The 10,989-nt window shown below is 51.4% G+C and overlaps 1 protein-coding gene across 1 annotated transcript; it reads left to right on the forward strand.

Moving 5' to 3' along the window:
• Positions 1 to 7,157: 7,157 nt before the first annotated feature.
• On the forward strand, positions 7,158 to 10,526 carry ADRA2A (adrenoceptor alpha 2A). Its single transcript, XM_014872493.2, has one exon. The coding sequence runs from the start codon at positions 7,211 to 7,213 to the stop codon at positions 8,543 to 8,545; it is 1,335 nt and encodes a 444-aa protein (XP_014727979.1). The 5' UTR covers positions 7,158 to 7,210; the 3' UTR covers positions 8,546 to 10,526.
• Positions 10,527 to 10,989: the final 463 nt, after the last annotated feature.

Below are 10,989 nucleotides of genomic sequence, written 5' to 3' on the forward strand. Positions count from 1 at the left end.
CAGTCTCCTTCCAGAGCTACTGCAGTTCCCGGATGGCTCCTCAGTGTTATTTGCTTTTGCCACTAGATGGTGAAGTAAAGAATAAGGGAAAACACAGAAGTCTCGCTGTGTTCTCCGGCCTCCCTCCCTGTGAAGCCATGCTGACATGCTCTGCTTTCTGGGAACCCGGCAATTTCAGGCAATTATTCCCTGGACATTTTCTACAGCTCTGTCTCCAAGAATTGCCGCTGCCACCCTGCATTGAGGTAGCCATGGCAAGCTGTGTCAGACACAGATGGCAAACCTGCCTGATGCAGGGATGTACAGAAAGCCGTCTCCTGCTGTAGTAATTTACTTTGGTCTGGTTTTTGAAGAGGGTGTATGATCTGCTTCCCCTTTCCCACGAGGATCTGAGCCTGCTGTGAGACCCACACCTTGGCAGGTGGGAATTGCAATCACTGCGTGGCTGCTCTCTGCTGTGCCATCTCTTTTCAGAGCTCTTTGCTTTACTGGAAGCTTTGCCCTGGCTGTGCTGGAGGAGTTTGCTGGGGATGGGTGATGGACTGGAGAGTTACAGCTCACCTGGGGCACTCCTGCCTTCGCAAGAGGGATCGAGTGAATGTTGATGACGGCAGCCCCTGCCCCAGAGGTAGAGAATGGAGAAGGAAAGGGCAGGTGCCCACGTGTGGGCACTGGGGAGTGGAACTTGAAGGAATGAGTTACTCCTCAGCTGAGTAACTGAATGTCAGCATCTCCCAGCTGGGAAATTAAGGGCTTTATAGGGACGTGGTTTCAATTTTATCTTAAAAATAGGCTGACTCTGCTCATGAAGGAGAACTTGTTGAGCTGCAGAAACTTTATTGCTTTAATTTAGGAAAGGTTATAAGGTGCCCAACCTTTTCTGCTCACTGAGTACTTGCCTGAGTACCACTACATATCCAGGACGATCTGCTTTTCATAGAATCATAGAATGGTTTGGGTTGGTAGGCATTTTAGAAGTCATATAGTCCAATCCAGCTCCCCTGCAATGAGCAGGGACGTCTTCAGCTAGATCAGGTTGCTCAGTGCCCCAACCAACCCGACCATGAACACTTTCAGCTATGGGGCATCTGCCACCTCTAGGGGCGAGCTGTTGCAGTGCAGGCTTGGAGAGCCATTCCTTTGTGCCTGGCTGGAACACTGACCTGCTTACCCTGGTTCCAGGAGTGTGGCAGTGCTTCTGGCTTGGTTATTTCTTGCTGGGCATTGCTGCTGAGTGGAGTTTTTGCACAGGAGCAGATCAAGGAGTGCCCACAGGAGCAAGGCTGTGTGTGGGCAACCTCCAGACAGGAGTGGGGCCAGAGGTTGGGGAATATCACCTATCCTAGGCCTGACCAGGGCTGGAAGGATTTGGCTGTGTTCTCACTGTGTTTTGGCTATGTGGTCTTTAGGTATGGAAAAGCCCATTGTAGTCTGGTACAGGGTTTTATGAGCAGCAATGACTCAGTTCTCTGAGCGAGATAGTGAGCAGTATGGAAGGTCCCTGTAGTATATTAGGAATGGTCCAGAGACGGTTTGGTTTATTTTTTACTATGTTTCCACTGTTCTTGGCTAATTTCAGTGGGATCTATCTTGTGAGCTGGCATGCTTGGGAGCTTGGGGAGGGGAATGGAGCTGTTCCCCTGCACGGAGGGATGGCCCCCTGGTGTTTCGTTCTGGCCATGTTGCAGGATGCAGTGAGGAAGGAGAAGTCCCAAACAGGGAACTGAATAAAGAAAACAACATTTCATCAAAACACGCTCACCTTGTGCTTGGCAGAGAGATACGTGTGTGTGTGTGTGTGTGTGTGTGAATTTGTGAGTGCTGCAGAGAGAAAATGCACATCTCACTCTCCCTTCTCCCATTGGCACTGAAGTGCCTGAGGGGCACAAGCCAGTAACATGCAGACAGCCAGGGAGATTTCTTATGCATCACTCCTCCTGCAGTGCTGAAACGAGCTTTTTATGTTCCAGAGGCCACCGTGACACCAGGCAGAAGCAAGAGGGAAAATACTGAACAAATAAACCAGAGGATTGCATGAGCACAATCCTCATGTCAGCCTCACCCCTGACTCTGCCACACTATAATCTGTAGCACGGAAATGTTTCTCTTGGCTGTTGGTTTAGGGATGTGCAATAAAATCTGGTAGTTAAAATCCTGCTGAACAGGGCAGGCAACCTGAACAGCAGAGGAAAGGCAAGCAGACCTTTTAAATTGTTTGCAAAAAAGCCACCTGAGGAGCAGGTGGTCACACAGCATCCATCTTGTGCTGTTTTGAGCCAGCTGTCTGCAGATGGGGGGAAGTGAAGAACTGCCACTGTAGGTAATATTCAGTGTGTCTCTTTTCCTTCCCCTCTGAACATCTGATACCATGGCAGCATCCCTGCTCACAAGGGGATTAGGTGCTAGCACAGACCACTGCTGCAGCTATCCCTTTCCTACTGATTTATTCAAAAAACTTGGAAAAGTACATCCAGCAGCTGAGTTCAGAAAAACTCTGTTGAAAAACATGCTTGGCTCTGCAGGAGCTATTGCTGTGAGATCTGTGAAAAGAGCAAACTCCAAACTCTCATGTGTAGCAGGGGTGGGGAATGGAAGGGCTGTGGGTCTGAATGTGTGTAGGAGGAAAAGTGCCTAGGGTCTCAAAGCAGCTGGAGGGGTGGCCACACTAGACAGTTTTTTAATTTAACTTAGAAATAGAAGGAAAATAGGAATCACAACATTTGAAACATCTGCCTGGAAATGATGGTGTACTTGATGTATTACTTTCCATAAACCCAGTGAAATTATAAACCCAGCAATGCCAGGTTTGCCTCTTCCCCAATAGCTCCTATGCTGTTTGTCCTCCTGGGATTAACACAGTAAAAAGGAAAACCATTTTTTGTGTGACTTGGGTGCATCTCTGCTAACTTGTCCTGTACCTGCAGGAAAACTGACCAAATTGAAGCTGCTGTGAAGGGCTACTCAATCATTAGTCCACAGGGTGTCACAAGCCATGGGATTTCAGTGCCTTACTCCCAAGGGTAACTGAACAGTCAGTAAGGCAAATCCTCCTGAAAGACACCCTACTTTGAAACATTCAGATAAGCCCAGTAGCATGATCAAAATACACAGCTACAACAAGGGCTTCCTGCCATGGATATGCAAATATTGAGATCAGGTCAAATGACAGACCTTATGCAAAGCAAACTGTGAGTGCTGTTTACCTCCGGGTGCATGGCACCCACAGCTACAAGGCTTCCCTCTTTTATCCTTGTGTCAGGTAGCTCTTGAAAGTTTTTCTGCTGAGCAATAATTTCTGCACCTTGTTCCAATGGTTGCCCCTTTCATGTGGTCCCCCCAGGAGTCTGTACTGCCGTGCCTTGACATAGCCTTAGGTTTGTCCAGTTTCTTAGGCCTGAACCAGGCTGTCTAAAAAGCAAATGCTGGTACTTCATCGGTATTTTTAAAATTTTCCCCTGCCAGAATCTCACTGCTCCTCTGGAAATAAACAATTCCTGGGGCTGCTTGCTCAAAACACACATTTTGCAGCCTTATTACCATAACGATTCTTTCCAGAGATTCTCTCTCCATATGTGGTTTCCTTCATGCTGTGAGCAACTCGGAGACCACACGAACATTTTTCAGCTCCTTCTCCTCAAGAGGCAACAGGGGAGGGTGGTCCCAGTTCCCTGCAATGGAGACGATGCTGGAAGCGATGCTGGAGTCGAGGAGTGGAAGAGATGTATAAACATGGAGGCAGCATGCCTAATTAATGTCCTGAAAGCAGCCGTAAAGGTCAGTTTGTTTGCAGGGGCCGCACTCCAGGCACGCGAGCTGAATGCGAACTTGTGCCTCGGAAAGGGCACTGCCCTCCCGGGATGGCAGCTGCAGGAGGGGGAGCCATCACGGGAGGCTTGACAGAATCAGCCTCACTCATTAGTGTGCACCCAGGCCAGCCCCCTTGTCTGGAGCCCGATTCCTCGTAGGGCTCTGCTGAGAAACCAGGCTGCTTTCTGGGGAAAGGGCAGGCTCCTGCAGGTCTCTGGTGTGGGATGCTGCAGAGAACAAGCTGTTTTCTGGGCTTTCTTGTCAGGCACTTGTCGACTGAATTTGATCTGCAGAGTCTTATTACTCATATTAACGCTGTCAGCAGCACACATGCAAAAATTGAGTGTCTGGATGCAAACGCCAGGGAATTGTTATAAAAATGTGTTTTGCTAGTTGTTTTTTGTCTCTGTGGAACTTTTCTCTACAGTCTTCCAGGGGCTAAAAATTCAAGCTTATTGCCTAATTCCAGTACTCTGGAAGTTAAGGTTTTATGAATATTACAAATTATCATCAAGCATGGTATAAACTTGTAAAGGCAGCTGTCCTGCAGGACAAGGTGTGCCGTGGATTTTCATGTGAGATCTTCAGGGTATTTGTCAGCCCTTGCAATTTCTGACCAGCCTGCATCTCAACAACTGGGTAGAGTCATGAGATAACCTGCAGAGAAAATCAAGGGAAAACTTAGCATTACTGAGTCACTTTGCAGACAGCGCTGAGCACTTCTGGTGTCAATAAAATCACAGAGATGTCACACGCACACAATGGTGGCAATGAGAGGAAAGTGCCTTTGATGAGGCAGGTTTTCTCCCTCTTTGAGATGAACACAATGCCATCCCAGCTGTTCCCCACTTGCAGAGAGCTCTCTTTCTAGTGGTGTTTCTGGGACAAGCCCTTTTCTTCAGGTCTTTGGCTTCACGTTCCCCTCGAGCTCTTTGTCCCAGCAAAGTGAACTGATAAAAGCTGCTTTTGCCATGCAGTGGATCAGGAGCAAGGTTGTTGGCTGTGTTTAGCTTCAGGCAGTCTGAGGGTGTCTAGCTACAAAAAGATACAGAAAATCAAGGCAGCTGGTCATGCTTTGTCATTCAAATCGGCATTCTGTCTGTGTTGGAGAATACAGAGAGCACGGGGAGAAGGCAGGGTGTTTCCAGAAAAGCACCATCCCAGGTCTGAGCAAAGAATCTCAGCCAGTCCCTGGTGGCCTTAGTGAAGGTGAACTGTTAGAACGGAGATGAACTGATCACAGAAGAGGCTCATCATGCAGGCAGGGCACAGCCTGCACCCTTCCCTGTCTGAGTCCTTCCACCCAAGCAGTGACTAAGGAGGCTTCTGCCAAGAGTGATGAAGACTCCTTATCTGAGGAAGACCCTCTGCCAGGCGCAGAGCAAGGCACCCTGCAGAGCACAGCAGTGCCCTGCAAAGAGCAGAAGGCAGGAGGTGTTCACAAAGTCCAGCATATCCTTGATCTTGCCATAGACTTAGGTGACTTAGTCCTCTCATCCCTGCAGTGAAGTCTGCAGTTGTATGTCACATTTTTTTGTCAGACAGAGATCTTTTCTGTGGGAATGTCAGTCATCCTGGGTTCAATTTACAAGGTTTGTTACTCTCTGCATTTTGCCCTTTTCCCAGACACATCAGTGCAGTGGGCCCTGCACTCACTTGCTCAGGCAATGGGATTCCCCCTCACTCAGCCCTGTGCCAGCCCAGAGGCTGTGCTCTCTAGCTCCCAGACCCTGTCTCTCCCATTCCTGTTCCCTCTTGGGCGTCACTGCTCCTGGGCCTGGCTTATAACACGGTGTGTGGCACAGGGACAAAGATGACAGGCCTTCCTCCCTGAAGGCTTTCCTGTTGCAGAGGAAATCGGTTCATTGGCCCGAGCATTCAGCGCGGCGACTGAGAGCAGCCTGAATCTGGAACACCAAGTGAGCATCACCAGAACCATCTGAAAACGAGGAAAAAGAGGCCGTGAGTGAGAGGATCGGGGCTGGAGGCTGTGTGCTCTGCGGGTGAGTGATCTGTGCTGAGAGCTGGCAGCGCGGGGGCCGGGTGGGATACCTGGAGCGTCACTGTTGTTCCTTCGCTGTTACAGAGCTCCCACGCTGCTGCAGTCATGGAGGCGGGTGATGCCAGCCCCGGTGCTGCTGGGGAGGCTTTCCAGGTGTGGGGCACCCCAGGCCAGGAGCGAATGTGCTGAGCCAGTGCCGTGAGGTGGAGCCGCCGTGGGTGCCCGTGCAGCGGGGCTGAGCCGGGCTGGGGTCGGTGCGGCGGTGCGGGGCTGCCCCATCCCCGGCTGCTCTGCCGCCCGTCCTCCCCTCGGCCGTCGGGGGGATGCTGCAGCGGGGGGATGCTGCACTCCGGGGATGCTCCAGCGGGGATGCAGCTCGGCCCGGCGGCTGCAGTGAGGCACCGCGGCCACCAGGTGCCACTGCCCCCCCGCGCTGCCCGGGGCCGCCGGCAGCGCCCGCCCGGCGGGACCGTCCGTGAGCAGGGACCGTCCGTGCTCGGGGACCGTCCGTGCGCGGGGACCCTCCGGCCCTCCCCGGCTGACACGCGGGGCCGTGGGGAAAGCGCTGCCCTCGGGGCTCCCAGCAAGCACGGCCGCACAGCCGGAGTGGAGCCCGTCCGTTCCCCGGCGCACACGCGGAGCGGGGCGGCGGCTTCCACTCCCTCGCGGTCCGGCTGTGTGCACCCCCGGCCGGCCCGCGGAGGCTGCGCAGCGGCCGCACGGTTGTCGCCTGCGGTCACTCCTCGCACGCCCATCCTCGGGGACGGCGGGGCCCGCTCCGCGGAGCCTCTCCTGTCTCCGGGTGGGGCGGAGAGCCGGGCTGGGCGAGACGATGGGACGGGGACAGCGTGACAGTGGGTGCGGGTGTGTGCGCGGAGGGGCTGGGGAACGAGCGGGTGTGCAAACACGGGCAGTGCGAGCGGGTGCGGTGTGCGCGGAGCGGGCTGAGAGCGGAGCGAGGGGCGTGTGCGGGGGACGCGCGGGTCCGTGTCGGTGCAGGGGTGCGCGGTGTGAGAATCGAGCTGTGTGTGTCCGTGTGTGTCCGCCTGTCCATGTGTGTCTGTGTGTGCGTGAGCGCGCACCGGGGGCAGCTCCCCACGTGGGGCTGACGCGGCAGCCCCGGCCCGATCCGGGGCTATAAAGCTGCTCGGCGGCGAGCGAGGCAGAGCAGCCGCGGCCGGCTGCAGCTCCAGGCTCGGCCCCGCTCCGCCCGCCCCGCCGCGCTCGGGGGTCCCGGCGGCAGCGCCCAGCATGCGCCGTGCCCGCCCGCAGCCCCCCGGCCCCCGGCGCTCCGCTCCGCCCCGGCCGGCACTGTAGGACGCTGAGGAGCCGCGCTCGGAGCCGGGCGCGGCGCGGGTGGAGCCGGGGCGAAGGGCGGGGGTGTCCGCGCAGCCGGGGTTGATGTTTAACCTGGAGCGCCCGTTCACGGAGAGGGGACACTTCTTCTCCTCCATGGAGTACCAGCGGCAGCTGGAGGAGGAGGAGGGCTACCCCCCTCCCGGCACCAATGGGACCTTCAACGACAGCGGGGCCGGGCCGGGCTGGGGCACGCCGTACCCTCTGCACACCACCATCACTCTCATCAGCCTGGCCGGCTTGCTCATGCTCTTCACCGTCTTTGGCAACGTCCTAGTCATCATCGCTGTCTTCACCAGCCGGGCGCTCAAAGCCCCCCAGAACCTCTTCCTGGTCTCCTTAGCCTCAGCTGACATCCTGGTGGCCACTCTGGTCATCCCCTTCTCGCTGGCAAATGAGGTGATGGGGTACTGGTACTTCGGTAAAGTCTGGTGTGAGATCTACCTGGCCTTGGATGTGCTGTTCTGCACCTCCTCCATTGTGCACCTCTGTGCCATCAGCCTGGACCGGTACTGGTCCATCACACAAGCCATCGAGTACAACCTCAAGCGTACCCCACGACGCATCAAATGCATCATCTTCATCGTCTGGGTCATCTCAGCTGTCATCTCCTTCCCACCACTCATCTCCATCGAGAAGAAGAGCGGGCAGCAGGCTGACCAGGGGGTGGCAGGGTGCAAGATCAACGATGAGAAGTGGTACATCATCTCTTCTAGCATCGGCTCCTTCTTTGCCCCCTGCCTCATCATGATCCTGGTCTACATGCGCATCTACCAGATAGCCAAGAGGAGAACAAGGGTCCCGCCGAACAAGCGGGCAGAGCGCCCCGAGAAGAAGCAGAACGGCTTGACTGACAAGGAGGACCTGCCAGCCACAGCGCAGCTCAACGGGGAGAAGGCAGCAGGAGGCAGTGGTGGGCAAGAGGGAGAGGTCAATGGCATAGACATGGAGGAGACCTCTTCCTCCGAGCACCAGGAGAACAACCAGTGTAAGAAGTCAGAAAGACCATCGAGAGGAAAGACCAAGACTAAGCTGAGCCAAATTAAGCCCGGGGACAGTTTGCCCAGGAAGACAGAGGAGGAGAGGAACGCCAAAGGGTCCCGCTGGAAAGGCAGGCAGAACCGGGAGAAGCGCTTCACCTTTGTGCTTGCCGTGGTGATCGGGGTCTTTGTCATCTGCTGGTTCCCCTTCTTCTTCACCTACACACTGATGGCCGTCTGCGAGAGCTGCTCCGTGCCCGACACCCTCTTCAAGTTCTTCTTCTGGTTCGGTTACTGCAATAGCTCCTTGAACCCTGTCATCTATACCATTTTCAACCATGACTTCAGACGGGCCTTCAAAAGGATCCTCTGCAGGATAGAGAGGAAAAGGAGTGTTTGAAGGACCCTGTGCTACTGGCAGGACTAATCAAGACTTTGTAGGAGTGAAAAGTGAGTCTCTCTCGGGCTGTGCTTGTGTGGGATGGTTTCCTTCAGCTCGTGAGCAGGAAGCCTTTAAAACCTGAGATGAGCCTGTGGCAGCACTGGGCAGCAGCAGAGAGGAGCAGCAGGCAAGTGGAGGTCCGAGGTCTGAGCCGTGGCATTCGGCTTGCCAGGGAAGGATGGCCTTTGACTTGCTTGGTTTATTTTGTTAGGTTGTTGTTTTTTTTTTTTTTTTTCCTTTTGCCAGAATCTTTCAGTGGATATTCTCATGACTGCTCAGTTTGACTCTTTAAAGGCAAACATCGTGCAGCTCTGCGAGATGAGCAACAAAGAGGGAGTATGCCACACCAGAGGTGTTGGCTTTTTTTATTTTGTTGTGTCATTTTCCCCCCCGTTGTATATGTAATGAATTTTGACCCCCTTGTAAAATACAGTATTGTATTCTTGAATTTGAATGCTTAATTTTTGTAAGGCAAGCAGCTTTGAAACTGTGAATGCTTTATCTTTGATACCTTAAAAGTCTTTCTTTTCCAACCCCCTGCATAGCCCTTCACTCAAAACCACTGCACAACTAGAGTCATCCCCCTACCTGACAGTTTGATAATATTGCCAAAATTCCCAAATTTCTGTAAATTGTTTTGTTTTGTTTTGTTTTTGTTTTTGTTTTGTTTTGTTTTGTTTTGGCTATAAAGCTTACGATCACAGACCTCACCAGACTGGCTATTTTTGTTGTAATTTTTTTTATGTCGTACCTGTTTCTGTTTAATTTCTGTGTTGCCTGTGACACAACACATCTGAGATGGCAACTGCCATCTCGTTACTTATGAGAGCAGAGCCCGACAGAGTGGTGGCTTTGCTGTGCAGGCAGGGATGTCCCAGGCAACAGAGACTGTCTCCCTTGCAACGTGAGCCTTGGGACCCTGCCAAGCTCCCCACGAGTTAATCCTGTTTGATATTATACCACTCTGCAGCACTGAAATGTGTTCGATGGTCACTCGCTTCCTCCACCTCAACTGTAAATAGGTAACGTTTCAAAGCAAACAGCAGGGCTCTGCATATCATGTTATCTCATTTGTGCTGATTTGTGATAGTTTAACTTCTGCAGGATTTCCTGCAGAGAGGAAGGGGTTTGTGCACAGTGGCCGTTCGTCTTTCTCAATTAAGAAAGAGTTCAGCTTTTAACCTGCCAGTCTCATCTTTCCTAGGAAATAGGGAAGCATCCCTCTTTCAGTCTTATACAAGGCAAAACTCTGAAGTGGGAAACTTAACTTCCAGTTTCTCCATTATTTTATAATGTAATTAAGCTTTTTTTTTTTTAATTAAAGTGTAAATATTGTGGGATTGGAGCAGGAGAGAGAGTTGATACTGCTTTTACACTCTTTCCTGAAATGGCTTTCAACTCTTTGTGCTAAAAAAAAACAACCCAAAACAAAAATGGACAGAACAAATCTAACATTCTTGTGCCATGAATAAATTTCTGGAGAATATTTATAGGAAAAACTTTTGATTTATCACAATAAATAAATGAATCTGAAATGTTAGGAAAACAGCTTTATCAAATGCTGACAAGTCACAGAAAGGGTTTGGAGAAAACAAAGTTTGTATACGTTGAATGTATAAATGCATTTGCCTTCTCTGGAGTTGTACGGTACACAGGAAGAGACTTTAAAAATGTTTTTACTTTTGGGGAGTGTTTTGTTGATTTTGCTCTCTCTTTTGACTTTCTAATTAACTCCAAGTGTCCCCGGATGCATCTTGGGATTTGGAGAGCAGTGTTTACATTCACTTGCATTTTCAGAACTGAAATCCTCAAGAGGTGAGGAAAGCAAATAAACTGTGCTTTAATGTAAAAAACAAAACCAACAAAAACAAAACCAAACCACAAGCAGAAGTTGCTATAATGGATGATTATTTTTATTAAATAAAAGAGCGTTTACAGATCAAGTGTGAAAATCTTCTGAATAATGTTAGCTGTTTTATTTTATTGTATTTTATTTTCTGAACTGTTCACCGATCCACAGGTAGCTTTGTCTTGCCATTTTTTGAAGAACACACTGGGAAAAGCACTTGTGTTGTCTGAAAGGGATTGTTAGTTCAGGTAAGAACAATGGCTCTGTTCATTGTGCAGTAGCATAATAACAAATGAGTCCCTGATATTTCTTGGGTATTTCCACCCCCTCTCTATGTGCCACAGTAAGAGCATTAATGTGTTTGTTAAAGAGAAGAGTGTAGGGTTTGAGGGTGTGAGCTGCACCCTGGGAGTGCAGCCTGGCACTACTGCTGGGGACGCCTGCCTGGCATGGTGTTTGCAGCTGTTGTGAGGGTTTTTAATAATCAGTTTGCAAATGGAGTAGAAACAATTAGACTGGAAGGCAACACTTTGTGATCTATGCAGGAGTGTCC

Source organism: Sturnus vulgaris, chromosome 8 (genome assembly GCF_052056855.1).
Source record: "Sturnus vulgaris isolate bStuVul1 chromosome 8, bStuVul1.hap1, whole genome shotgun sequence".
Classification (NCBI taxonomy): Eukaryota; Metazoa; Chordata; class Aves; order Passeriformes; family Sturnidae; genus Sturnus; species Sturnus vulgaris.

Excerpts from the sequence above, each read along its gene's own strand:
- ADRA2A (XM_014872493.2), top strand. The coding sequence starts at position 7,211 with ATGTTTAACCTGGAGCGCCCGTTCACGGAGAGGGGACACTTCTTCTCC.